Here is a 25,798-nt window from a genome sequence, read left to right as displayed (position 1 = left end):
CTTTCTGTTCTATATGCTACCTGATCATATAGGCAGAATCACTTAATGTGATTTCAAGCTGTAGACAGTCTTGGTAAGGTGGTGAGTCTGTGACAAACATAGTGGGAGGCACAGTGAGTTGGAACATGGTGTCCATGATTGTGTAGGAGTGTGAAAATTGTTTTGTTCTGTCAAATTGAGCGTCACCCAGATTTTTGTAGAGAATTTATTGCAAACCGTGTCATCTCTCTATTCTTTGATAAATGATCTTTCCTGTATCACTGTCATGAGCTTGCTATCAACCAGCATAAATTTGGGGAGAAGGTCAACTGCCCCTCCATGTCCAGAGGTGATGTAAGGCCTAGGACAAGCATGTGTCCTGAGAAAGACCAATCAAAATATCTCACAAACACAACATGACAATAAAATCTATAAACATTTGAGATTTTCTGTTTCTACAAAACTTGTAGAAACATTCACTTAAGTCTAAATGATCTGTATTTTTAAGACAATTTTTAAAGAAATATTTCTACCTGTTTTGATTGCATGGTAAAATATTGCCTTGGTTCCACATGACCTTCACTGAATAAACATAAATATGTCAATTCACTTGTAAGTGATGTCAGTGTTGAAAATTCCAATTCCAACGTGTAGGTTGTATAAACTACAGATACTTCAATGGATCTATCAACATGATGGAAATTTGGATTGTTTTTTGGAATATGCCCTGATACAGTAAATTCCCATGAGTCAAATCCCAGGGGACCTACTCACAAATTTGTGTTAAGCGGAACTTCGTAATAGCTGAAGAGACTCCATTCACACATGAATGCACCTCAACATAACCCGATATGCCTTCAAATGCAGTCAATGTACAAAAAACCGATTCAAATACCAAATGATAAAACAGTAAAGCAGTAAATGTGTGAAAAAGCCTTCATTCAATTTGTTCACACCTTACAATGGCCTGGCCTTGGAAAAGGCTGGAGCTTTGCATTGAAAAATGTCGGGAAGTTAACTCTGGAAAAATTCCGTAATCTTTTTCTGCTTGGTGTGCTGTCTTCAGACTTGCATGTTACAGTAGCCCATATTGTCAATGCAGTCAGACGTGTTTTCGGTGTTTTCATGCTGCAGTGCGAAATCCCAGAGTATCTCCTTTACGGCCTCGGCTGGGGAAATAGGTGAATTATCTCCAATCTACAACACGTAAATTTCTCAAAGGTCTAGTCGTACTCGCAGGCTTTGCACGTCCTTTCACAGGGAGATCTCGATGTCAAATGATGGCTTGCCCAGCAGTCCATGATTTCGCCCTCTTGTGTGGTCGAACTCCACTATGACTGGTCAGCGCAGTTAAATGACAAGCTCAGCTAATCTGGAGCTGTCAGTTCAGAATTTCGTTTTATTACGGTCATCATTCTATGGGATTTGCTATTCTGCTGGTGGGAATGGTTAACAATTTCGACATAACTGGAATTTCGTGTCATCCGAATTTGACTAATCGCGATTTCACATCTTTTGCAAGGGGCATTATTGCCCACTGCAGCTAATGTCAGAATTACTCTGCAGAAGTGGTTGAAGTGATTTATGTGCACCAATGATTTTGAAAAACTTCATTTAAATGGTCTACATTGAGAACTGGTGAGAAATAAGCAATTTTTTTGATCCCATTGCAGCATTTAACAGGTGGAAGAGTTACAAAATCTCAGTGCCTGACTTTGAGATCGAGCAAAGTGGTTATACATTGTGTTTTAGTATATAAGATTATAATTTGCAACATTGAAGCATTGCCCTACACTGCTTGGCCCCCACATTTTGCAGACCTTTTGAAAGGAGCAGACATTAGGGGCAGGATTTCTGCTTACCACTTTGCCATGCGGTTGACTGTGTCCCAAATCGCAGGGAGGGAGTTATTTGCTTTATTTTGGGGCAGGCAGCCTGGCTGTGCAGAAGCGCTCACTGGAGAAACCAAACCCCTCATGGTGTGAAGGTTGAAGTTCTTAACAAAAAAAATGAATGGATAGCAAATCTTTAGGCCACTTAGCCCCCAATAGAACCTCCATTTTCTTGCAGGTACCTGCTGGGCTTGGTGGTTATGTGAATGATTAAATTCCTGGGAATACCTCCAGCCACAACTCAAAATTACTGCTGGGCATTGAGGGGTGGACAGGAGGTGCATCCAACCTTCGCAATCAAAATTTTCCCGCATGCTAAATGACATGGAAATCTTTTGGATCCAGGCTCCACCTCAAATTATGGGCACCCACACCAAAATTCCTGCCACCAGAACTTTGGATCCATCGTGTTTTCATGATTGTTATGCAAAAATTTCATCTGCTTGAGGACTGTTGTATAGTACATTGATTGGGCTTCATAAATTCTTAAGAGGAATAATGGATGTTGCAATGTTTCATGCCTCTTTAAGAAGACAAGTGTGCCACAAAACATTAGTGTACCACCATAGCAATACTATCTAACAAGTGAGTTATCTTCTCTGAACCAGTAACTGATATTAAATACTACATGTTACTTTGAGGGAGTTTGATCAGGATGTGGAGAGGGCTTTTTGAAGGTGGGACCGAAGGGAAGGAACGTTGTCGGTTGAATTTTCAATAAGTGTGCTCGCTCAAAAAATAAATTGCTGAAAGCCTGAGAATTTTGTTCTCTTGTAGTGAACTTTTCTCTGCAGTTAATAACCAGCTTCTTGTTTTTGTTCAGAATGGAACAGAATGAGTGTGAGTGCCCCTGTGAATGCCCCCTGGAGGTGAACGAATGTACTGGCAACTTGACCAATGCAGAAAGCAGGCAAGACTCATTCCAAATTTTTTTTGAAGTGTAATTGTCATGGTAAAATAGTAACATTGTCCTGGGTGACAGTAACATTTGTTCACTGACTTATAACTGCTTTAAAAAAGTCTCAAATATTAACATTTGGTGAATCCCTAATTGTTCCCAGTAGCTAATTTGGTGGCTGAGTTTTTAGGACATGCTGTTCCAGGTGCTAAGCCTGTCTGAAGGAGAACAGGCTTCTTAAGGTAGTAAATGTCAGAGCAGCTTTGTGGGTAAACATATGTGGTATCGAAATATACAATGCAGAATGATTCCCAATGTAATCTTGGTCTGTTCTGAGTTAGCTGAACTCAGAAGCAGCACAGGGGGTGCTACTATGGCTTCAGTACCCCTGTGTTAGGAGAAAACAAACTCAAACAGGACTTCCTCTCCTGAACACCATCAATGCACATATCAGTCTGGTAAGGACAAAATCAGGTTCTGCATTGTGTCCACCATGGTGGAGCAGCTTGCCAAAACTAATAGTCTCAGCTCATTTGTGAAGAATGCATGAACAGCCAATGTAAGAAATCAAGAGCAAGAAATCAGCACCTTCAGGAGAGATTGGGAGAAATGAGACATGCTTAATAATTTTAAAAAGTAAATGATATGTTAGCAAATGCTTACAATGTGAGTAATTGATTTCTTTTTTAATAAAATAGAAATCCTAGTTGTGAAGTCCATCAGGAGCCATTGACCCTTGCTGCCTTTGACCCCAGTCTACAGGAAAGTCTCCCACAGTGCATTAACACCAGATGCAGTCAAAGGACATCAAGCGGGTAAGGTTACAATGTGTAAACCTGGGGCCTAGAGATGTGCAAAACAATAGTTTTTCTCTTTGCAGCAGAAGTTACAAGAGAATGGATTTGGTGTTTTATCCTTAATCATTAGATAAACTAAAATCCTGAAATACTTTTCAAAGAAAATAGAATTGTAAGGAATCAAGATTATTTCTATTAATTTCTGTCTTTTAGTAAATTGAATGTTTTCTTGTTTTAAATAGAGTTAGCATTCTGTGGGGAATGGTTTGGATAAGTTACTGAACCTTATGAAAGGGCAAAATTAGCACCAGTAGCAATTGATGGTATATTAACCTGCATCGTTCCTATGAAAGTAAGGTCGACTGCTGGTGACAATGCTGTAAATTAACTAAGCTGTTGCACATCTACAGAGTTAACCAACCTAAGACAGGAAAGCAGTTGAGTTAACTCTATCCTAGGTTGTGAAAGGGGAAAAATCAGCATGGCTTCCTTTTGATTGCTACCCAGTGATCCTTCCTGGAAAGTGCAATGACAGTGGGTGAGGACGCAATTAGCTCAACTATGATATTCCCACCAACTAACTGCTTGGAAGCACTCAACCGTCCAAGTTCACTTTTGAGAATTGGCCACTTAGGTGAGGTATTGGGGGAAATTGGTGTCTTCAGACCCATCATTCAACACGATCAATAGCTTGGAGCGATAAGTGAGTGTAACAGGAAATAAAGTTTTCTGTATTTGGTTGCCAATAGCTAATGACTGATTCTTTGTGTTTCAGTGATTGTTTTGGCGTTTTAGATTGTGAATGGTGTATGGTGGATAGTGATGGAAAAACGCATCTGGATGAACCATACTGTGCTTCCCAGAAAGAATGCTTTGGAGGAATTGTGGGAGCCAAGAGCCCATATATAGATGACATGCCTGCCTTGGGTAAGAATGGTACAATGAGCAGTAAGGATGGTGAAGTGGTGTAACAGACAGAACATAATAGCCCATTTATTATGAGTTATTTACTAACCTTGAAGCATCCAGTTAAATCTGTAGGAGGGTTATCCAATTAGTTATGTCCCATAAGAATATATTCAAGAAAGCAAGCAACACTGGATGGTAACATTTTAAATGGTCGGACAATAAATTATAGATTCAAGGAGTGTTTTTTGATGTTAGTTGTTTGTCAAGAACTAGACTGTCCATTAAAAGCATCTGACTTTTTATTTACAAGGAGAGAAGTTATTCCATTGCCACGTTCCCACCAAGGGACCTATTCCCTAAACCCCATTCCTGTAGATTGAATTTCAAGTGTCACAGAAAGTTTATTCAGTTGAATCATGTTGCAGAGGGGCCCCTTTTTGGTTTTTACACACACACATGTTTCAAATATTGGCTTGCCCACATTCTTGCTTTCAAATAAACTGGGTAATTAAAATGTTAAATTTCTGAAACAGGCCTAAAAGCTTTTCATTGCTTCTTAACATTAAAATGGTTGTAATCTCCATTGCTGTTTTCTTTTCTCTAACTCACTTGGTGTTATTTCTTACTATTTTATTTTCTTACATTTTTTTTTAACCCAGTTTTTTAGCTGTCATGTTTTCTAGACTGAGTTGTAATCACCTGGCACTCGGTCAACAAGCTGTTTCAGTCTGAGGTGTATTACATCCCCAGTTGACATATTTACAACTCACTAATCTATGCTGAAGACTTTTTTTATTCCCAGTGCCTACCCATGGACATAGTTTGGTGCAAATGCTAATCTCTCAGCATTCTAAGTTCTATCCTGTAACCCTGAAGACAGATGATTGTAGCTAGTTTTTTTTTCCTGTTCAGACTCCTTATATGGAGAGATGAAGCCCATCACTTCATATTCAAGTGGAGTGCACAATGGAAATTTCAGTTCTTGATGTGGCAAGGCTGCCGAAAGGCGCTCTCAAGTTCATTGAAAGCAGAGCCATTCAAACCTTTGAACAGAATTCCAGTTCCATCAAACAACACTGTACAGTACCGACAGCACTTCCTGGGTAAGCTGACCCACTGGGTCAGGGACACTTGTCTGCACCACAGGACAAGAAACTGCCCTGCCCCCTCCTAAAAGTCACACCCAACCTTTAATGGAATTTCAGAGTTCAGCAGAATGCTGCAAAAGTAGAGTCATTCATATCTTTCAGGCAGGACACAAAAAAAAGTCAAATCCAACCCATCTGTCAAAAGATGACTTGTGATTTAAAGTAAATTAACCAATATGCAGTTGATCATACTGCAGAAAATCACCTCTTTGGAATCTTGTGATCCTTGTGCACTTGAATGAGTATCCCATTGAGCTTCCTCCTAATCATACCTATTAGTCTATTTCAGTATTGCTGAAAAAAGAGACATGTCCATGCTTTTTGTCTTGCCCAACACTGTGCTTAGTCTGACATGCGCAAATTTCTTTCATTTATCAATTTGATCCGTTTGTCGTTACATTGCTTCAATAGATGACTTCACCATAAACACTACCCATCTGAAACATGTCTGCACCAAGAACCCACTTAAGTGGAAGCGGTTTGGCAACGCAATTAATGATGCCACTAAACACCTAACAAATCTCTCTGACCATGTACTCTCAGAAAGCGAGGAGTTCGTTCTTGCGCATGGTTTCAGTTTTGGTGTGCCTTCATCTCAAATCAAACAGGAAGAGGTATTAGCTGAGTATGAGCTCCTCTACTCCCAACTATCCCACCACAAACCAGTATCCACTGAAGACACTGAATCCTTGAAAGCACGCCTAACTGATCTAGCGCATGCATATTGTGGGATTCTGAACGACCTGTCTGACTTTCACACACAATGCGAACATCCTACAAAGTTGTGAGGTCTTAAGGCTAATCTGGACATACGCATCAGTAAACCTGACAAAGGAATGGGAACAGTCATCCTTAACGAGCATGTCTATGTCAACAAAATGCACGCCATTCTTAATGACAGATCCAAATTCGTATCCATTGGACCTGCCGCTCAACATGACTGGACAGCCTTTCTCGAAAGTAAGCTTTAAAAAAATGCTTGCTGGACTTGTGTAAGAGTTATGAGCTACTGCACGATATATATATGACAGGGTTGGTCCTCACAGTTCGCCTTGTCCACGTATGAATGGGCAGCCAAGACACACAAAAGTACACCCCATCTTATCTAATACCGGTTCTGCACAACATGAATTGGCCAAATGATTGGGTGAATTGTTACAACTAGTCTCGACCAAGTTTTCCACATACACGGTGAAATACTCCTTCACATTTGCAAAGGCCATGCAGGACTTGCATATCAATAGCAATGCGGTGTCCATGTGCTCATTTGACATTGCTAGCCTATTCACCAATGTTCCACTTAAGGAAGCCATAGGTATTTGCGCTGCAGCACTATATTATGGCGATCTAGACCCGCCATCTTTGCGTGAATCAGTATTAATTAAACTTACGAACTCTGTACTCGCACGGTTGAGTTTCAGTTTTAATGATACGGTGGGCCAGAATTTTTCTTTCGGCGGGAGTGGGCGGGGGTAGTCAGGAAGCCAACTGCCTCACGCGATTGGCTCTGCTCCGCAATTTCGTGCAGGTGGGCCAATTAAGGCCCGCCCTGCGTGGATTGCGAGTGGCAGCGCTCAGCACTACCTGTGCGGGCGGTGGGAGGAGGGAGAGCGGGCCTGGTGCGCAGTTCGCGCATGACCGCGAAAGAGCGCTTCAATCTCCCTGAGACATGGAGCTGCCTCAGAGAGATTGAAGCGCTCTTTAAAAAAAATTAATAAAGACAAAAATTTAATAAAACATTTCCCCTCATGTGACTGTGTCACATGAGATGGGACATGTTTTTAATTTCAAAATAAAGTTTTCATTTAATGCGTATTAGCTTTAGGGAACCTCATCCCGCTCGTGGCCTTTTCACTTGCCCGCCAACCGTAAGGTTGGACAGGCAGTATAAATTTCAAATTAATTACCTTGTTAATGGCCTTAATAGGCCTTTTAATTGTCAGCAGGCACGCAGCCGACTCCGGCGTACGGCCCCCAAGCGAAATATCGCGCTTCATATTACGCTTGGGCGTGTCGGGCACGCGCCCGCATACCGAACGTAAAATTCTGGCCCATGTATGCCCAAATACATGGTGTTGCCTTGGGCTACCCTTTAGGCCAAGCTCTCTCAAATATCTTTGTTGAATTCCATGAGAAACGTGTCTTGGATGAAATAACACCTAACATCCTACCCTTCGCATATTTCCGATATGTGGATGATAGGTTTGATGTATTTAAATTTCTGCTGCATGTAACAATTTCCTTACATGTCTTAATGGGCTCTATCCTGTGCTCAAATTCACCTATGAAATGGAGCAGTCAAATGAACTCCCATCCTTGATGTACTAATTGAGAAATCTGCCAGGGAGTTCTCTACCATAGTCTGTTGCAAGCCTACCTTCACTGGCTAATACACATGCTGGGATCCTTACAGTTCCACACACTATTAGATTGGTCTTATTGGCAACCATGTAAATAGGGCCCAAGCCATTTGCTTATCATGCAAGCTTGATGCTGAAATAGGGCACATCAAAGGCATCCTGCAGCATAATGGCTACCCTGATCAGATCATTTCGCTCTCTATATCATGCAAACTCATGAATGGACCTAAGGCCATCAAATTGTTGTTTTCCCCCTTATATTTGTATTCTTGGGAGTGTCCTGATGAGTGCAAAATGAAAAGCTTAGATATATCTCTTTTTTTCAGCAATACTTAAGTTCTGTACTACCAAGCAACTATTAGTCCATTTCACTTATGTGGTGACAAAAAAAAACTTTGCTATCCAATCAATGTGGTCATTATAGCAAGTGAACCTGATCCTAGAAAATCTCTCTCTTGTTTTGACTGAATCACGGGAGAAAAAAAGCTAAAACGTGATGCTTGTTCCTGGCCCACTACCAACAGCTGGCCTGTGTATTGTCAACACTGCACATATAGAGAAAACGCAGTGCCAAAATCTATCAAACATTGATTCACCGATGAGCACAACACAGCCTAATATCACCATCACTTTCCAGGATTAATCTGCAGGACTGGCTGCAGCCTAATTTATAATGTTCGCATGTTGTCGGTGTGTGTACCTAGTACCAGTGTGATGGGCTGTATGTCCCAATGACTAGCGGCAGATCGTACAAACAGCACGTCTCTATGGCTGTTCGCAACAGGAAAAGTACAGACAGTACCCAACCAGCCTATGCTTGCAAAACTTAAAACATAGTGTCCAACATTAGATATGATTCCGCGATTGGACAGCACTTGCTAAATGATCCTGATTGTGCTAAGAATTACACTGAAAACCAATTTAAGACCTCGGCCCAACCATCTTCAGCTGCTTCATCAATGACCTTCCTTCCATCATAAGGTCAGAAGGGATGTTCGCTGATGATTGCACAATGTTCAGCACCACTCGCGATTCCTCAGATACTGAAGCAATCCATGTCCAAGTCCATGTCCAAATGCAGCAAGATCTGGACAATATCCAGGCTTGGGCTGACAATTGGCAAGTAACATTCGCGCCACACAAGTGTCAGGTAATGACCAGCTCCAACAAGAGAGAATCCAACCATTGCCCCTTGATGTTCAATGGCATTACCATCACTGAATCTCCCACTATCAACATCCTGGGGATTACCATTAACCAGAAGTTAAACTGGACTAGCCATATAAATACTGTGGCTACAAGAGCAGGTCAGAGGCTAGGAATCATGCGACGAGTAACTCACCTCCTGACTCCCCAAAGCCTATCCACCATCTACAAGGCACAAGTCAGGAGTGTGATGGAATACTCCCCACTTGCCTGGATGAGTGCAGCTCCACACAACACTCGAGAAGCTCAATACTGTCCAGGACAAAGCAGCCCTCTTGATGGGCAGCACATCCACAAACATTCACTCCCTGCACCACAGATGCAAAGTAGCAGCAGTGTGTACCATCTACAAGATGCACTGCAGGAATTCAGCCAGGCTCCTTCGACTGCACCTTCAAAACCCACGACTACTACCACCTAGAAGGACAAGGATAGAAGATAGATGGGAGCACCACCACCTGGAAGTTCCCCTCCAAGTCACTCAGCATGCTGACATGGAAATATATCGCTGTTCCTTCACTGTCACTGGGTCAAAATCCTGGAATTCCCTAACTGCACTGTGGGTGTACCTACACCACATGGACTGTAGCAGTTCAAGAAGGCAGTTCACCACCACCTTCTCAAGGGCAGTTAGGGATGGGCAATAAATGCTGGCCCAGCCAGCGAAGCCTACATCCCATGAATATAAAACAAAAAGTTGGGCTTGCAATGTGGCTCACTTACACATGTCAGAAGCTACATGTATTCACAGGGCCCAGTCCTTTGCAGACGGAATGAGCATGTCCATGCATTGCAAATAAACAAAAGTTTGCAGGACAACCATTTCCAGGTTCATTCCCCATGGTAATGCCTTGACCAATTAGAATCGACCTGACTGGTTTGAATTTGAACAAAACCTTGGCTGTTAACTGATTTCTGGTGCATTCTCCATGGCTACGCCTCTCTCTATCAGAGCCCACTTGCCAAACAATCAGCACTCTCTTCTCATACAGTATAAATTGTTACCTTTACCATTGGTATTCTTGCAAATTGTCCTGATGAGTGCAAGATGAAAAGCTTTGACAGCATGTCTCTTTTGTTTAGCAATAATTTAAATTTCTTTTGTTGCTCACCTCTCCCAAAGAAGCCTGTTCTTATTGGCAAAGATTTCCACAATCACCAGCTACTGTCCTGTGCCTCACTTTAAGTGACCTTGGGCTGGAATTGCAATTGCCCGTGGGGACGAGGATGGGTGCAGGTATGCTTTGAAAATAGCACTCTTGTCAGTCTTCTGATGCCTCTATTCCGATTGCATTGCAATTTTAAAAGGGAGGATAGGAGGAGCTGGCAACCCACCCGCCTCAACTGAAGCTTAACAGCAAGTTAATTGAAGAGCTTGTTAATGGGGTGGAGAGGGGCAGAATCCAAGTTTCAAAGGTAAGAAGAGGAAGAATAAGTGGTTTGGGGCACGTTTGTACACAGCAGGGAGCCATTATTCATTGTGGCTGCTGATTTAAAATCATAGTTAAACTGAAGTACTCCTGTTATGGCACAAAATTGCCAATGCTTGAGCAGAGTGGACTAAGTGAGTGAGTGTTTGGACATCTGAGTGAGCCATGAGGCTGTTGGTCCTCTACTTTCCTGCCTGCTCCGTTCCTTAAAGCAACAGCAGCCCAGTCACGGCTGCCGCCTGCCTTTGAAAATCACCCTCCAGGAATAGCTCCTGCTTCCAACCAGCACCCGGCACCACTACTTGGGCATTGAACTTGCGGCTGGCCCAATTAGAGCCTTTGCATTTAAAAGCCACGTTGTGTCACTGACGCTGATGCGGCGTGGGGCCAGGACCCAGAATGATCCGGGATTGAAAATCCAGCCCCATAATTCAGTGAACCTAGACAGTGAATGTTAATCAGGTTCCTAACTATGGGAGCAGCACAGCTGACTCCAGTACTGACTTTAGCCGACATCAGCCAGTGCTGATCAGTGCTCTGATCAGTGCTCAGCTCAGTGCTACTCCATCTAAGATGAAGACTGGTTCTTCAAATTATGGATCACTGAGCCCATCTTCTTCATTTTTTGCTAAAGTGGGAAGACTGCCAAAGTTCTGGGGTGCTGCTTCTCCCTGTCTGCCATTAGTATTGCTTTGTGTTCATGTGACAAAATAAGATATCTACTACCAGATGTTCCATTTTTTCAAGACATATTGATCAACTGCAACACCATTGGGTTCAAGCTCAATTGTGTGTTTATATCAAAGCTGTTATCTGAATGTATACTCCTGTACAGATAGAGTCAAGTAACCTGTTGGTTTTTTTTAACATTTCTAATTATAGGAGATGAGGTTATAGCACTGAACATGATCAAAAGTGCTCCAGTTGGACCCGTGGCTGGCGGGATCATGGGGTGCATCATGGTGCTTGTTTTGGCAGTGTATGCTTATCGACACCAGATCCATAGGAGAAGTCACCAGCACATGTCTCCTCTCGCAGCACAAGGTAAGAACAATAACTGACCTTTCCAAGATTGTGAAGTAAAAAAGTGTTTATGATGAACTCCAGAAGGTAGCAACTTCTAGAATATGCATAAACTTCAGTTAGGAATGTTTGATATAATGGATGAAACAATTTTTGGTAGGAACAAAGGGGCAGGCTTTACATGGCTTATGAAACCAAGTAACCGAAGTAGAACAATATTCCATCCATCATCTTTAAGGCATGTTGGAATTCAGTTGTTCCCTGATAGAATGGCACTACCTGGTGAACTACTGAGCCACATAAAGCAAAAGATTGACTGCTACCAAAGTCAGGGCTATGGAAAAGGTAGCTCTGTAAGGCAGCTGTTGCAATAAAATTGCCTGGTTATTCCCTTGATGTAACTCCATGAATTCTTCCATTTCATAGTTTGTGTTATGATATCTCAAATGCCCTTTGGATTTGGCACTGCTCCCAGAATGGGTTTAATGTGGCGAAGAGAATTGGCAACTGAAAGAAGTCCTAACCTCTTTGTAAATAAAGGATAAAAATTGATGATTGGAAAAAGTGATGTGCAAATATACTCAAAAATAATCATCTTCATCTAAATTTTCTTTTTGAAAAAAGAGATGTCTGTGCGAATGTCCAACCTGGAAAATGATCGAGATGAGCGGGATGAAGATAGTCACGAGGACCGAGGCATCAGTAAGTGTTGCATCCTGTTGTGATGATAAAATGAAATTTTGATTTCTTAAAATGTTTTATTTTTCCAGTGAAAATGACTCAATTACTAACTTTTGAAAGGGCAACAAGAACAAAGTTCCTTTTAACTGTCATGCAGGAGGTGAGAAGAAAATATTCAGTTGTAACATGAGAGGGCACTCCCTGGTGCTTCTGATAATTCCTACCTATTAGGATACCAAACTATTTAGAGCAGGAAGGCCTAAGGTTCTATGCCTGATCGGTGCTGAGTTAACTAATGTCACTAATGTGGTGAAGAGGGTCTTGGCCTCCCGAGGCCAGGAAGGGGAAAAGTCATTCAGGATCCCACACTTGACTGTGACTGACAACTGTTTGGGGTTTTCCATTATGAAATAGTTTAGATACAGTCACAAAGAGAACTTGAGAGTAAGATCTAGGAAGGTATCTGTCACCCATGGAGCTGTATCTCTGCACCAACTGGTGTCTTCAGGAGAAGAAGAAAACCTTTATAAAGCTATTGGAAAATTAGTGTACTAATAGATGATCGGCAATGTATACCTATTCAACTAAAATTTTAAAAGGAACATTCCCTGATAGACAAATTGTTAAATGGAATCATTGTGCTTGGAACTGACCAGGCTCAGTGCTGGTTAGTGACACATTAACTGATCTCAGCTGTGGCTGTAGTGGCATTGGTACAATTGACCCCCTGTTTCTTGGCTAGATCAGAGTTAGAAAATCAGTGCTGATTGGTCCGGATTTGCAGGAATAATGGTGAGGCTATCAGTGCCCCCTTTATTAAGGAGTGAATCAGCCAGCAATTTCCAGCATCCATGCATGTGCAATTACATGTGGAAATCAGAAAGTTGCTGTCCGATTTGCACTCATGCCCCACAAGCTTTGCAATGCTGCTACTTCGCTGAGACACACAACATTCACGTACATAGAAGAGTGTGAAGCTGCAATATATAACTACTAGATGCCCATTAAACATGCCAGCAAAAGTTCGGGCTTGTCCATTCAAGTGTAAGTGAATTTTTAATGGTGTGTTAATTCTTACTACCAAGCAATCTCTCTGGCACTGAAAATTTACTTTTAATATTGAGGAATCTCACTCCTGATTTTAATTATTATTGATTTCTTAAAGTATGAAAATAAATGTTTCTTTTACTTTTTCTTTCTGTTTCGTCTCTTTCTCTTAATCCCATCTTTCTTTCCCTGTACTTCACTTGCTTTAGACTTTGCACGTCTCAATAATGATTTTTCAATCTGATTGATGGAGAGACACGCAGTTACTTTCCCTGTTTGAGTAGGTACTAGGTCTCCTGTAGAGGGCACTGCATTGAAATGGAGCTCTAATAGCTGTTACACAAAAGCTCACTAAGTTTGTGGACAACTGTAATTGTAGTGGACAGTGAGCGCCATTTGTTCCTCACTGAATGTAAAATCCAGGCCAGCATTTATGTTCTGATCTCTTGAAATCCATGTTTTTCCAACTAAAGCCCCAGCTAAATGGCTTTAAAACAAAAACCTTCAGCAATAAACCAATATTTATTTCTTTATTCTCTCATGGGATGTGGGCATCCCTGGCAAGGCCAGCATTTGTTACCCAAACCTAATTGCCCGACTTGCTAGACCATTTCAGAGGGGCAGTTAAGAATCAACCACATTGTAGTAGGTCTGGAGTCACATGTAGATCAGACTGGATAAGGAAAGCAGATTTCCTTCCCTAATGGAATCAAATGGGATTTTACAACAAGTTTATTAATTAAATTTTAAGTTCCACCAGTTGCCGTGGTGAGATTTGAACCCGTGTCCCCAGGGCATTACTCTGGGCCTCTGGATTACTGGTCCAGTGACATTACTATGGCACTACTACTGTCTCCCTATTTGTTGAAATGTGACACCTACACAGTAGGTTTCCTACCAATATTAAAAACTTAATTTGCAAAAGTAATGCCCAAAGGACAGGCTGCAAAGTTGAATAACCGTACACAGAAAAAGAATGGAGCAGAAATGAAAGTAAATTTGAGAAACAAGAATAAAAGCGTGATAAGGAAAAATGATGGAAAAGCATGAATGGGAAGCTGCAAAGACAAAGAATGAAATAAAAGCAAAGAACTGCGGATGCTGGAAATCCAAAACAAAAACAGAAACAGAAATACCTGGAAAAACTCAGCAGGTCTGGCAGCATCGGTGGAGAAGAGCACAGTTGACGTTTCGAGTCCTCATGACCCTTCAACAGAACTGTTCTGTTGAAGGGTCATGAGGATTCGAAACGTCAACTGTGCTCTTCTCCAAAGAATGAAGTAAGTTCAGTCTGAACGAAGAGCACTGTTGCCCCTCCCACTTTTATCAGGGTCACAGCCGTGTATTGCCACAGTCCTGCTTGCTGAACTTTTTAACAATTAACTACTGTCCCATGTCCTAGGGTACACTGTCTGCTGGGACTGGAACTGTAGGTTGGAAGTATGTATCGCCTCTGGAACTAGTGAGTGAGTCAATCAATGCCTGACCAACACCTCCTTCGATCAAATTTACCATTTCATTTGAACTCTTTCTTCCCTTCCTCCCCGCCCCAACACCCAAACGTATGAATTCGAAATTTTAGATTCTCTTATTTAGAAATATGCATTGAGGAGAGAAAATTATTGCCTGCACTTATAATTTGTTTATTTTGAATAGTCAGTAACACAAGATTTATAGCGGCTGTGATAGAACGACATGCACACAGTCCAGAACGCAGGCGCCGGTACTGGGGAAGATCGGGAACAGAGAGTGATCATGGTAAGATCAATGTCCTTGCATTTCGTTTGATGGACGGAAAAAAGCTTGTTCATTTCTCAACAGTATTTAACACTTCAGAAGTTAAAAATGATCCTGTTTCTGTCTGAAGGGAACTGGTCCTATCTGTGTGGGCTGTGATTGATGTTGAACTCCAGTCAAAACTAGAAATGAATTATTTTGAAATGCATGAAAGAATCTCTAGAAAAATTCATGAGAGATAAACATCTCTTGTACTGCTGTTTCTTTATTTTAACACCTCACCATTTTTTGGTATTAGTTTGCTAAAAATATTCTGTGGGGACTTTTGTTTATATAATGCAGCAACACTGTCCAGAGCCCCCTTGAATAGGAGCTGTTGTAATAGCGTGAGTTTGACAGTGTTTAGTTTTCTTATGCTAGGCTTTTATGAGTGCTTAAGAAACCTATGCTTAAAATGAACAAATATTTCAAGATGTTATTTGAGTTAAAGAGAGAAACTCGATAATTGTTTTAGCGATACACATAGGAAATGCATCATTCAAACTGTTTATTTAATGAGGAAATTACAATGATTTTGGTGCATTTGAGCCTAAAAGTTTTCCTGGTGCTAGTTCTTATGCACTTGACAATTATAATTCTTCAATATTCTCTTTTCCTTTCCTGGAAGCACTTACTCATAACTGGAGTAGAGTTGTGGATCTCCTGGTCTGTGTGGCTGTATATATCACAACATGATACTTACTGAGTCACCAACAGAGCTGACGTCTTTTTAAACTGTATGTGTTAACAACAACTTACATTTACTAAGCACTTTTAACACAGTAAAATGTCCCAAGGCACTTCACAGAAATATAATTGGACAAAACCTGACCGAGTCATAGGTGACCAAAAGCTTTATCAAAATGGTGAGTTTTAAGGAGAAGGGCAGAGGTGACATGACATAGACATTTAGAGAGGTAATTCCAGAGCTTAGGGCCTAAATAGCTGCAGGCACAGTCACCAATGGTAAGGAGAAGGAAATGGAGGATAGACCAAAAGGGCAGGTTTAGAGCAATGTAAACTTCTTGGAAGATTGGAGGGCTGGAGAGAGGGCACAGTGGGTAGGGATATGGCCATAAAAGGATGTAAATAGGATGAAAATTTGAAAAGCTTGGGAACTGGGAGCCAAAGTAGATCAGCAAACAGAAGATGACTGAAATTTGGTGCAAGTTCAGATATGGGCAGCAGAGTTTTGGATGAGCTTAAGTTTATGGAGAGTGGCAGATGGGAGGCCATCCAGAAGAGTTACAGGCCTGGAGGTAAAAGGGTGAGTAAGGATTTCAGCAGCAAATGGGCTGAGGCAGGTGGAGATAGGTGATCCTACAGAGGCGGAAATGCATGGTCTTGGTGATGAATGGGCTCAGAAGCTCAGTTCAGGGTCAAATAGGATACCAAGATTGTGAACAATCTGGTTCAGCCTAAGACAGTGTCCAGGGAGGGTATTGCAATCTGTGCCCGTTTGTGGCAGGGCTGAAGACAGTAATTTCAGGCACCCTAATTTTTCCAGGACTAGATGTCAAGCAATTTAATGACAAAAAAGCACAAGAGGGAATGAGCGAGCTAGTGGCAAGGTAGCACTGGGTGTTGTCAATGTATATGTGGAACCTGATTTTTTTTTAAAAAGTCATTCATGGGACGTGGGCATTGCTGTCTAGGCCAGCTAATGTGACTCTTTGGGTGATGTTACTGAGGGGCAGCATTTTGATGGGAAAAAGAAGGGGTCCAGAATACACCTTTGAGGGACTTCATGGTAGGTAGTGATGTGGGGAGGGAAGAGAAGAGTTTCAGAAGATGTAAATGGACAGATAACAGGGCAGTGTCAACTCAGATGGTAATGGGGGAGAGGCACTGGAAGTGGACGGTGTGGTCAACCGTGTAAAAGGCAGCAGACAGGGCAAAAAGGATGAGGAGTGATAAATGCCACACTCACATAGCATACCATTCCATTTGTGCCTTTGGCTAGAACTATTTCAGTGTTGTGGCAGGTAGGAACCAGGTTCAAACATGGAGCTGTGAGAAAGATACACATGGATTTGGAAGGTAACAACAAGCTCAAGAACTTTGAAAAGTAAAGGGAGGTTGGAAATGGAGTGGTAGTTTGCAAATGATTCACTTTCTCTTTTCCTCTCCATGCTTGTTTCATGGTCAACCTTCCTTTGGCTCGATAGATGGGTATCCTTGATCCAAGCATTCATCAATCCTGTTCTTCAACTAGTTACTGGAAAAGCCACAGAAGTTCCTTAGCAATGTCCCTCCTTAACTTGCAGGCAAGTGCCCAGCCTATGCTCCATGCTTCCTGTGAGCAGCAAGATTTAGACCAAGGACTCAGGACAGTGAATAAATGAGGGACTGAGCCTGCCATTCTGTGGCCTCACTCAACATGCTGCCTAACAAAAGATAAGACCTTCTCAGCCAGCAACATTGCAGTTTGCAAGCTGTACGTTGGCTTCCAACCATCCAGTTTAATGTAGCATGAAGGTGGCCAAATTGAATCAGGAGATACCGGGCAGAGTCTTACCTGCCCCGCTGAAGCAAGTTTGATGGCGAGACCTGGAGGTCTTTGGGTCGATGGACAGACGAGTTCCTACTTTTACAATAAAGGCAAAATACTGCGGATGCTGGAAACCTGAAACAAAAACAAAAAATGCTGGAAAAACTCAGCAGGTCTGACAGCATCTGTGGAGAGAAAAACAGAGTTAATGTTTCGAGTCCATATGACTCTTCAAAGTTCCTATTTCTGGCAGATCTTGCCTGAGGTGGGTGGGAGCAGCAAGCGGCTACTCACCCGGCAGCGGCAGGTACCCACTTGGCATATGTTGGTGCCCCATAGTGTGCAGATAGGGGATGCCACTGGGAACTTCTTGGCAGGGGACAGGCCCCCCACTGAGGCCAAATCCCAGCAGGTGCCTGCAGCTGACGAGTGGCTGGCTGGGAAGATGGGGGAGGGTGTTGCCGAGAGTCCCTGTTTTTATGGCCGCCCCGGCCCCCCTCCCCCAAAACTCCACCCAGAGCAGTGGCATTCAATGAGCCACAGCTATGGCCATGGGCCACCTTGTGGAGGGATTTTCATCCAGGGTGGGTGTAGCCACAGTTTATTTTAACAAAATTGAAAGATTTTCAGAGAGCGCCCAAGGTTGCAGGCCCCACTGTCCATAATTGGATGGCAGGTGCAGAGGTGACCATTTTGTAAGATCGTGCCGGTGGGCACACAGCTGGAAAGTGCAGGGTTTGGACCCAGAAATTGACTCAACCAACGACTATTTTTAAAGTGCTAAGAATTCCGCCCATTCTCTCTCGGTTTCAACTTCATAAAAGCTGTGATATATGTGCAGCAAGTGCAAAATAAAGTTTTGCCTGTAAATCTGTAAAGTCTTACTTTTTAATATTTTAATGTTAACCAATCTGCTAACACTAAAATAAAATGGTCATCTGGTTTTGATGAATGGGGTTGTGCATGGGACCAGCAGTATAACTCCAATCTGACAGCAAACCCTGCCCCTCCAACCAACTTCTGTAAACAGCCATCCATTTCAAACAGATACCTTTGATATAAAAATGCCCTTATTCTGCATTTAAAATACAAAGCTTCCTCATGTGCTTTTAAGATGACCATTTTGAGATAAATCTGTCCTAGTTATTTCGTGTCCTTGGAAAATATTGCATGGAGTATAGGTACTCAGAGGTTGGCTCAATCGCTACCCTAAAAATCCCTTAAGAATTACATGTTACTAGAAAGAGGAGCGGTCAGAGATCAGTTCAAATACAAGCTATACTGTCCGCCCTGACTCCTGGACCTAGAATGTGCTTTGATATTGTTGCATTGAGTTAGGTAAGTTCTGTAAAGATTGTGTGTCTTAAGATGGAGGTGAAGTAAAAATCAGACTCAGTGAGTGAATGCAGTGCCCACTGTGATACTGAGCCACACAAACAATTATACCCTGATCTGTGTTTACTTATTTTACTGCTGTCAAAATGCATTGCAGTTGGCTTCAGTTTCCTGTGATCCCTGCTGGATCAGTAAGCCCATTGACATTCGTCGGCAAGTGGAAAACTCATAGTACCAGTTCTCTTTCTGCAGCATTTGATGTGGTTGTACTGATTATCAGTTCTCAGCCCTAAAGCTTTTCATTGGAGGGATATGCCTCTCACAGTGACATCTGCAGAGGGAGGTAGCGATTAGAGTTGAATCACAGCTGAGCAGTTTTGTAAATAGAAAGCTAGGTCATTAAAATTATAGGATTTAAAATTAAACAACATAATTGCAGTTTCAGAAAATGGAAATGTATGCCAATAACTGATGTGTTTAAAAAGAAGTAATTTTATAAACTTGCACTCATTGGCAGGATATAGTACCATGAGCCCTCAGGAGGACAGTGAAAATCCACCATGCAATAATGACCCGTTAACCGCTGGAGTGGATGTTGGGAACCATGAAGAAGATTTAGAGTTGGACACTCCACCTCAGACTGCTGCTTTGTTAAGTCACAAATTTCACCATTACCGCCTTCATCACCATCCTTCTCTCCATCACAGCCATCACCTACAAGCTGCAGTTACAGTCCACACAGTGGATGCAGAATGCTGAACCACTTGTGCTCCCCATTCACTGGAAGCTACAATCACAGAATTGCAAAAACTCTTTTTTTAAATCATTAGTTTTCGAGTCAGGTGGTGAAAACTTTTCCTGGATTTCTAAGGAATGCTAAAAACCATCAAAGCAACTCGATGGGAATTGTAAAAGTGTTAACAGTGCATCTCAGATTTTTTAAATAAAGGATTATTTTTCTACTATTTATTGAACTTTTTAACAAAAATCAACTGTAGGAAACAATTTTTAAAAACTGACTGGAAAATTGAACTGGTGTTTTTTCTGTCGATATTACAGAAGAGCTTGTGAATGAAGATTGAACAAAGCTACATGAGTAGTGATTAAGAATTTAACCTGAATCCACAGAGAAACTGAAGTTTGTAAATGCATTGTGTTTGATTGCATGAGCTGCAAAAACCTTTTCAGAGTAGAGGAATTACTAACTTTTTGTTTAAGGTCATAATCTCAACCTGTGTCTTGCTTCAGGCTCACTTGGGAAGATACCAAGCGATGCAGACGCGCAAATTTGATTTTGCATGCAGTGGGACCCTGATTTCATTCACCTCACTATGGGGACTTGATAAATAGAGGGCAAGTACTTACCCACAGGAAGAGAAATAAATCATTGGCCCACTAGTTTTAATTTTAATAACGCTCTCGCTTGTTTGTAACCTGGGATAGGCCTGCCTCTTAACAGAGTTCCCAAGCCACCTTTTTGAAAGGTAGAAGTGGGAGAGTAGAACCAATTCCCAGCATGGTTCACAGCCCACATCTGGGAAGGCTATGAATGGAACCCCAATACGTCATTTCCACTCAGGATCACAGGTGAGGACAAAGTCATGGCACAAATAGCCATTAGGCAATTCTATTAGTACTACTGTTCTAAGTAAAGCAGTAAATGATGCCTGTAGCTGGCATTGTAAAATGGCAATGTTACGAGATCAGTCTGGAATGAGATTCTGTTACGGAATGTTCGTGTTAAATATTTGTGGTGCAGTGGAACACTTTAAAATATCAGAGATTTCAATTGACTTCACAGCTCTAAGGTGAAGTTGGTCATAGGCAAGCATGACCTGAAGAGCAATCAATGCTGCAAATTTTTAAGTAACTGTGTCTTGTATAGATTAATTTCTTTAGTGGTCTTTTCTCGTTCAGTCAGATGTGATTTTACACTTAATATAAAAAAAAAACTCATTGCTGCTGATAATTACATGAAGTCTAGGGAAGGGGAGACACTAGTAAATACATGGTTAATGTACAATTCACACTCTTCAACCGGATTGACCTAAAAAATAATTGTTTATGAAATTGTAAATTTAAATTTTTTTATTTTTATGGTTACAGTCGCTAAAAATTTAAAGTGATAATTATTTGTATTCCTGCGTTTTTAAACTGTAAATTCTTATTAAACAATTAAAATCTTAGAAAATAGATTTTACTCATTGTGGATGATATAGTTGAATTCCAAAATTTATGTAAAAGTATTTGGCATTCTTTTGTTTACAAACCCACGAGACTATGATGTGAATCACTTTCAAATGCTATTGAGATAGTTGTAAAAAGCTTTGCCAAACACTTTTCACGAGATAGTGAGCCTTTAATATAAGACCATAAGACATAGGAGCAGAAATTAGGCCATTCGGCACATCGAGTCTGCTCCACCATTCAATCATGGCTGATAAGTTTCTCAACCCCATTCTCCCGCCTTCTCCCCATAACCTTTGATCCCCTTACCAATCAAGAACCTATCTATCTCAGTCTTAAATACACTCAATGACCTCGCCTCCACAGCCTTCTGTGGCAATGAATTCCATAGATTCACCACTCTCTGGCTAAAGAAGTTTCTCCTCATCTCTGTTCTAAAAGGTCTTCCCTTTACTCTGAGGCTGTGCCCTCGGGTCCTAGTCTCTCCTACTAATGGAAACATCTTCCCCACGTCCACTCTATCCAGGCCTTTCAGCTACTGATCAGCTACTGAATGCATGGTCACTGTCTCCTATACTCACTGGATTGTTATTCCCCTATCAGCATCACAAGAATTTAGCCCAGAATTACAAGTGTTGCTGAAGTTGCACTGCAACTTTCAGTATCAATCCAAAAGGTTTCCAAAAATGTCAATTCACCCACTGAGCCAAGGCTGACACTAATCAAAACATTAGCTATGCAAATTTGCATTTGGATGTTTGCCTTTTGAAGGTTTATGGTCAGTTTGCTGTAAGGAAGCATACAACAAATATGAGAGTAATTTTCACTCAACTACTGGATTCTAAGAAACTGCTGTTTAACTTGTTCCCCATACTCTTCTCTTCCTTCTAAAAGAGAGATTTTCCAATTCAGAGCAAGGGAACTAGGTTGTCGCTGTAATGCTCCATTTGTGATTGTTGACCAAGTTTTTTAATCATTTGTAACATTTCTCCCTTGCTTTTCTACATCAAATCAAAGATGTGTAAGGGCAACATTCTATGAGTTGAGATAGTGAAGTTGATAAGGGGGTGTGCGGAGTTCCTTCCTGCCCAGTTGTCTTCCCTCCTCCTACCTGAACTTGGTACCTTGGTTGTCTATTATGTGGCGTGTTTATATTACAAAACCAGCTCTGAAATATTATCCTAGGTTCCCAGGATTATGGGTCCATTCCTAAAATATCATTAAAAATTGAGCATGCAGAGTTGTTTTTCTGTAATGGTTCACAGCATTTTAGCCATAGTACCTTGTGCAGACCTATAGTAAACACAAAAGCTGTTAGCTGGCCCGTACATGTGGGTTTAATTGTTCAGCCTATCATTGGCCAGAAGAAACAATTCCCTTTTAACTTGTGCCCTGGAACCAGAAATTTGTCTGGATGAACTCTGTGAATTCCCTTCCAACAGATCACTTAGAAGTAGGCCATTGAGCCTGTTCTGCCATTCATTTAGATCATAGGTGATCTGTACCTTAATTCCATTTACCTGACTTTGTTCCATATTGCTTGATACCCTTATCTATTAGTCTCAGTTTTGAAAATTTTCAACTAACCCAGCATGCACATCATTTTGGTTCCATTGTTCCAGGGATGAGACACTTCAGTTATGAGGAAAGATTGGAAAAGTTGGGACTGTTTTCCTTGGAGAGGAAAAGGCTAAGAGGAGACTTGATAGGAGTTTTCAAATTCATGAGGGGTCTGGACAGAGTAGATGGGGGAAACTGTTCCTGCTCGTAAACGGATCGAGCACCAGAAGGCACAGTTTTAAAATGTTTTGCAAAAGAAGCAAATGTGAGGTGAGAAAAAACTTTTTCACACAGCGAGTAGTTAGGATTTGGAATGCACTGCTTGGAAGTGTGGCAGGTTCAATTGAGGCATTCAAGAGGGCATTAGATGATTATTTAAATAGAAACAATGTGCAAGGTTACGGGGAACAAGCAGGAGATTGGCACTAAGTTAAAATGGTGCAGACACAATGGGCCAAATGGCCTCCTTCTACACCATAACAATCCTGTGATTCTGTGTTTTTAGGAAACAGAGTTTCGGATTTCCATTATTCTTTGTGTGAAATAACGTTTGCTGATTTCACTCCTGAAAGACCAAACTCTTAATTTGAAAATGATATCCCTTGTTTCGGGTTCCCCTACCAGAGGGAAGTAGTTTATTTGTATCTACCCTATCTAATCCCATAATCATTTTGAATTCCTCGATTGGATAACCCCTCAATCTTCCATATTCAAGGGAATACAAGCAAAGTTTATGCAACCTGTTCTCATAAGCCTTGGCGGCATTCTGGTGAATCTGTACCCTTTCCAAGGCAAATATATTTTTTCTAAGATGTAGCACACAAAGCTGAGTGCAGTACACAAAGCTGAACACAATACTCCAGATATGGTCTTGCCAAGACTGGACAACTGAAGCACCACTTATTCACTTTTTCCAATCTCCTTGCACTATAAGCCAACATTCCATTAACCTTTTTTGATAACTTTTTGAACCTGTATGTTAGTTTTTAGTGATGTATATTTGACCACCTAAATTCCTTTGCTGCTGTATAGCACCAAGTCTCTCAACATTAAGAAAATATTCCAATTTGTATAACTTGGACCTTACTCTTCTCCACATTGATCTTCATCTGCTATAGTTTTCCCTACTCATTCAGTCTATGTTGCATTGCAACTTACTGCTGGAGTCCATACAATTTACTGTGTCATCTGCAAACTGATATACAACTGTCTATCAATGGCTTAAAGGAAGGAATGTATATGGTATAATATATACACACAAGCCAAAATACAGATCCCTGAGGAACACTAATTATCCTGCCATCAGAGAACAAAAACTTTATTCCTAACAATTTATGCCACAAGATTTCCTAACAATTTATGCCACAAGATTCCCTCTAACTCCATGCACTCTGATTTATGCTGCGAATCTCATGTGTGGCACCTGATCAAATGCTACCTGGAAGTCCATATAGACAGTGCCCGTGGACACTTCCCAATCCAGCATGCTCCTGACCTCAAAAGATTCAAATATATTTGTCAGACATGTGCTACCCTTCACAAATCCATCTGACTCTGATAAGTGTTCTGTCATTTGATTTCTGATGACAGATTCAGTACCTTCCCCATGGTTGATGTTAAACTGACAGGGCTGTTGTTACCTGGTTTCTCTCTCCCTCCCTTAAATGATAGTGACATTTGCAGTTTTTCAATGCAAAGGCATAATTCCTGAATCTTGAAAGCTTTTGAAAACGCTCCTTTCCAAAGAATACCAACCCAACCTTCCTAATGAAGTTTCTCAAAAATTTAGCTGATATTCAAAATTATTTAAATTGCTCACTGTTCCATTCCCCCTCTCCCCCCCCCACCAGCACCAAACTCAAGCTAACCTTTCTTTATATTTGTAGTTAGAAATTCAAGCTAACCTTTCTTCATGTTTGTGTTTAGAAATTCAAATGGCCGTCAGCTCATAATGCTTTCTCAGTAAAACCAATGTCACTTAAAATAATAAGCACAAATCAATTTATCTTTCACAGAATCCTTCCAACCATTTGAAAAGCCAAAATGTTGAGTTGGCATGGGTGTCTTGGGTGTTGCAATATGTTGGATAGGGTATGGAAAATCAGCCAGACTTCTTGGTAAATAGTGCTGCCTAATGCTAAAGCAGAGTTGTCAAGTGAGCATAGGATTTGTTCAGCCTTGATGTTCTTGCAGGGAATAGCTGAGTGATGTTGACAGTCTAGACTTCTGCATGTACATAGGTGAGGTTTCAGAGGACTGTCAGTGTCCATGCATGATATGCCAACAAGAATTGGCATCTTCAGGAAAGATGGGGAGAAAATTGAGAAGAGATCAAAAAGCCAACCAAAAGTTACAGATGGGATTTTAACCAAGCTAATTATTTTAGTTTAATATTTAAACTATATGAGTAGTTTAATGAATATTGAACCTTGAAAGGATGGATTTACACTTTAACAGGTGTGACTAAATTGAAATAAATTTAATCATTCAGACTCACTTATAAAATTCTGTATAAGCTTATCAAAAACACTTGTAAATATTCTTTACATCACTATGCTCTTGTATAACTAAGTCCATTTCTGATGGTCCCAGGAGTTTTAAGTATTTCCTGTCCACAAAATTTATTTTTAGTGAATGGATAATTAAATACTCAATATCTCATAGCCTATGACAAATAGAATATCCAAACTTCTGTGATAGATTATTCAATTCTCTGTGCAGATAGTATTGGAATTAATAATTTTGCACACTGCTGTACTGATGGTTTAGGAGAGAAATATATTGTCATGTGTGATACTTCATAGTAATGACAAAAAAAAAGTCCAAGGTTTGATCTCTCATTTACTATGTTGGCTTATCTGTAATGATGGTGAGATTGCCACAATTGGCTTTAACCTCCTTTAGGATTAAGGAGACCAGAAATCAGCCATGGCTCCTTTTTCTGATCGCTATCCATCATCCAATGGCCTTTGGATGTCTGGAGAATCAAGATTAGCTGCACTGCCTTCTGCATTCAAGTGGCCTGTCAGCATTGACTGTGTAGCCTCATGTAAGAGAACAGTCACTTGGGTGAGCAAGT

General features: G+C 41.1%; 1 protein-coding gene across 2 annotated transcripts in view; it reads left to right on the top strand.

Moving 5' to 3' along the window:
- The window catches only part of cachd1 (cache domain containing 1), a 182,247-nt gene extending 160,649 nt beyond the window's left edge, over nt 1-21,598 (top strand). For both annotated transcript variants that reach the window (XM_078561309.1, XM_078561310.1), the window contains 7 exons: nt 2,695-2,781; nt 3,468-3,584; nt 4,342-4,493; nt 11,502-11,663; nt 12,267-12,344; nt 15,027-15,128; nt 19,490-21,598. In XM_078561309.1, coding sequence (XP_078417435.1) covers nt 2,695-2,781; nt 3,468-3,584; nt 4,342-4,493; nt 11,502-11,663; nt 12,267-12,344; nt 15,027-15,128; nt 19,490-19,731 — 940 coding nt within the window. In that variant the 3' untranslated portion in view covers nt 19,732-21,598. The remainder of the gene's footprint in view (nt 1-2,694; nt 2,782-3,467; nt 3,585-4,341; nt 4,494-11,501; nt 11,664-12,266; nt 12,345-15,026; nt 15,129-19,489) is intronic.
- The last annotated feature ends 4,200 nt before the right edge of the window (nt 21,599-25,798 follow it).

Source organism: Cetorhinus maximus, chromosome 17 (assembly GCF_964194155.1).
Source record: "Cetorhinus maximus chromosome 17, sCetMax3.hap1.1, whole genome shotgun sequence".
NCBI lineage: Eukaryota > Metazoa > Chordata > Chondrichthyes > Lamniformes > Cetorhinidae > Cetorhinus > Cetorhinus maximus.
The sequence above is the reverse complement of the archived record's forward strand: the minus strand, read 5'-3'. Positions and strand labels throughout refer to the sequence as shown.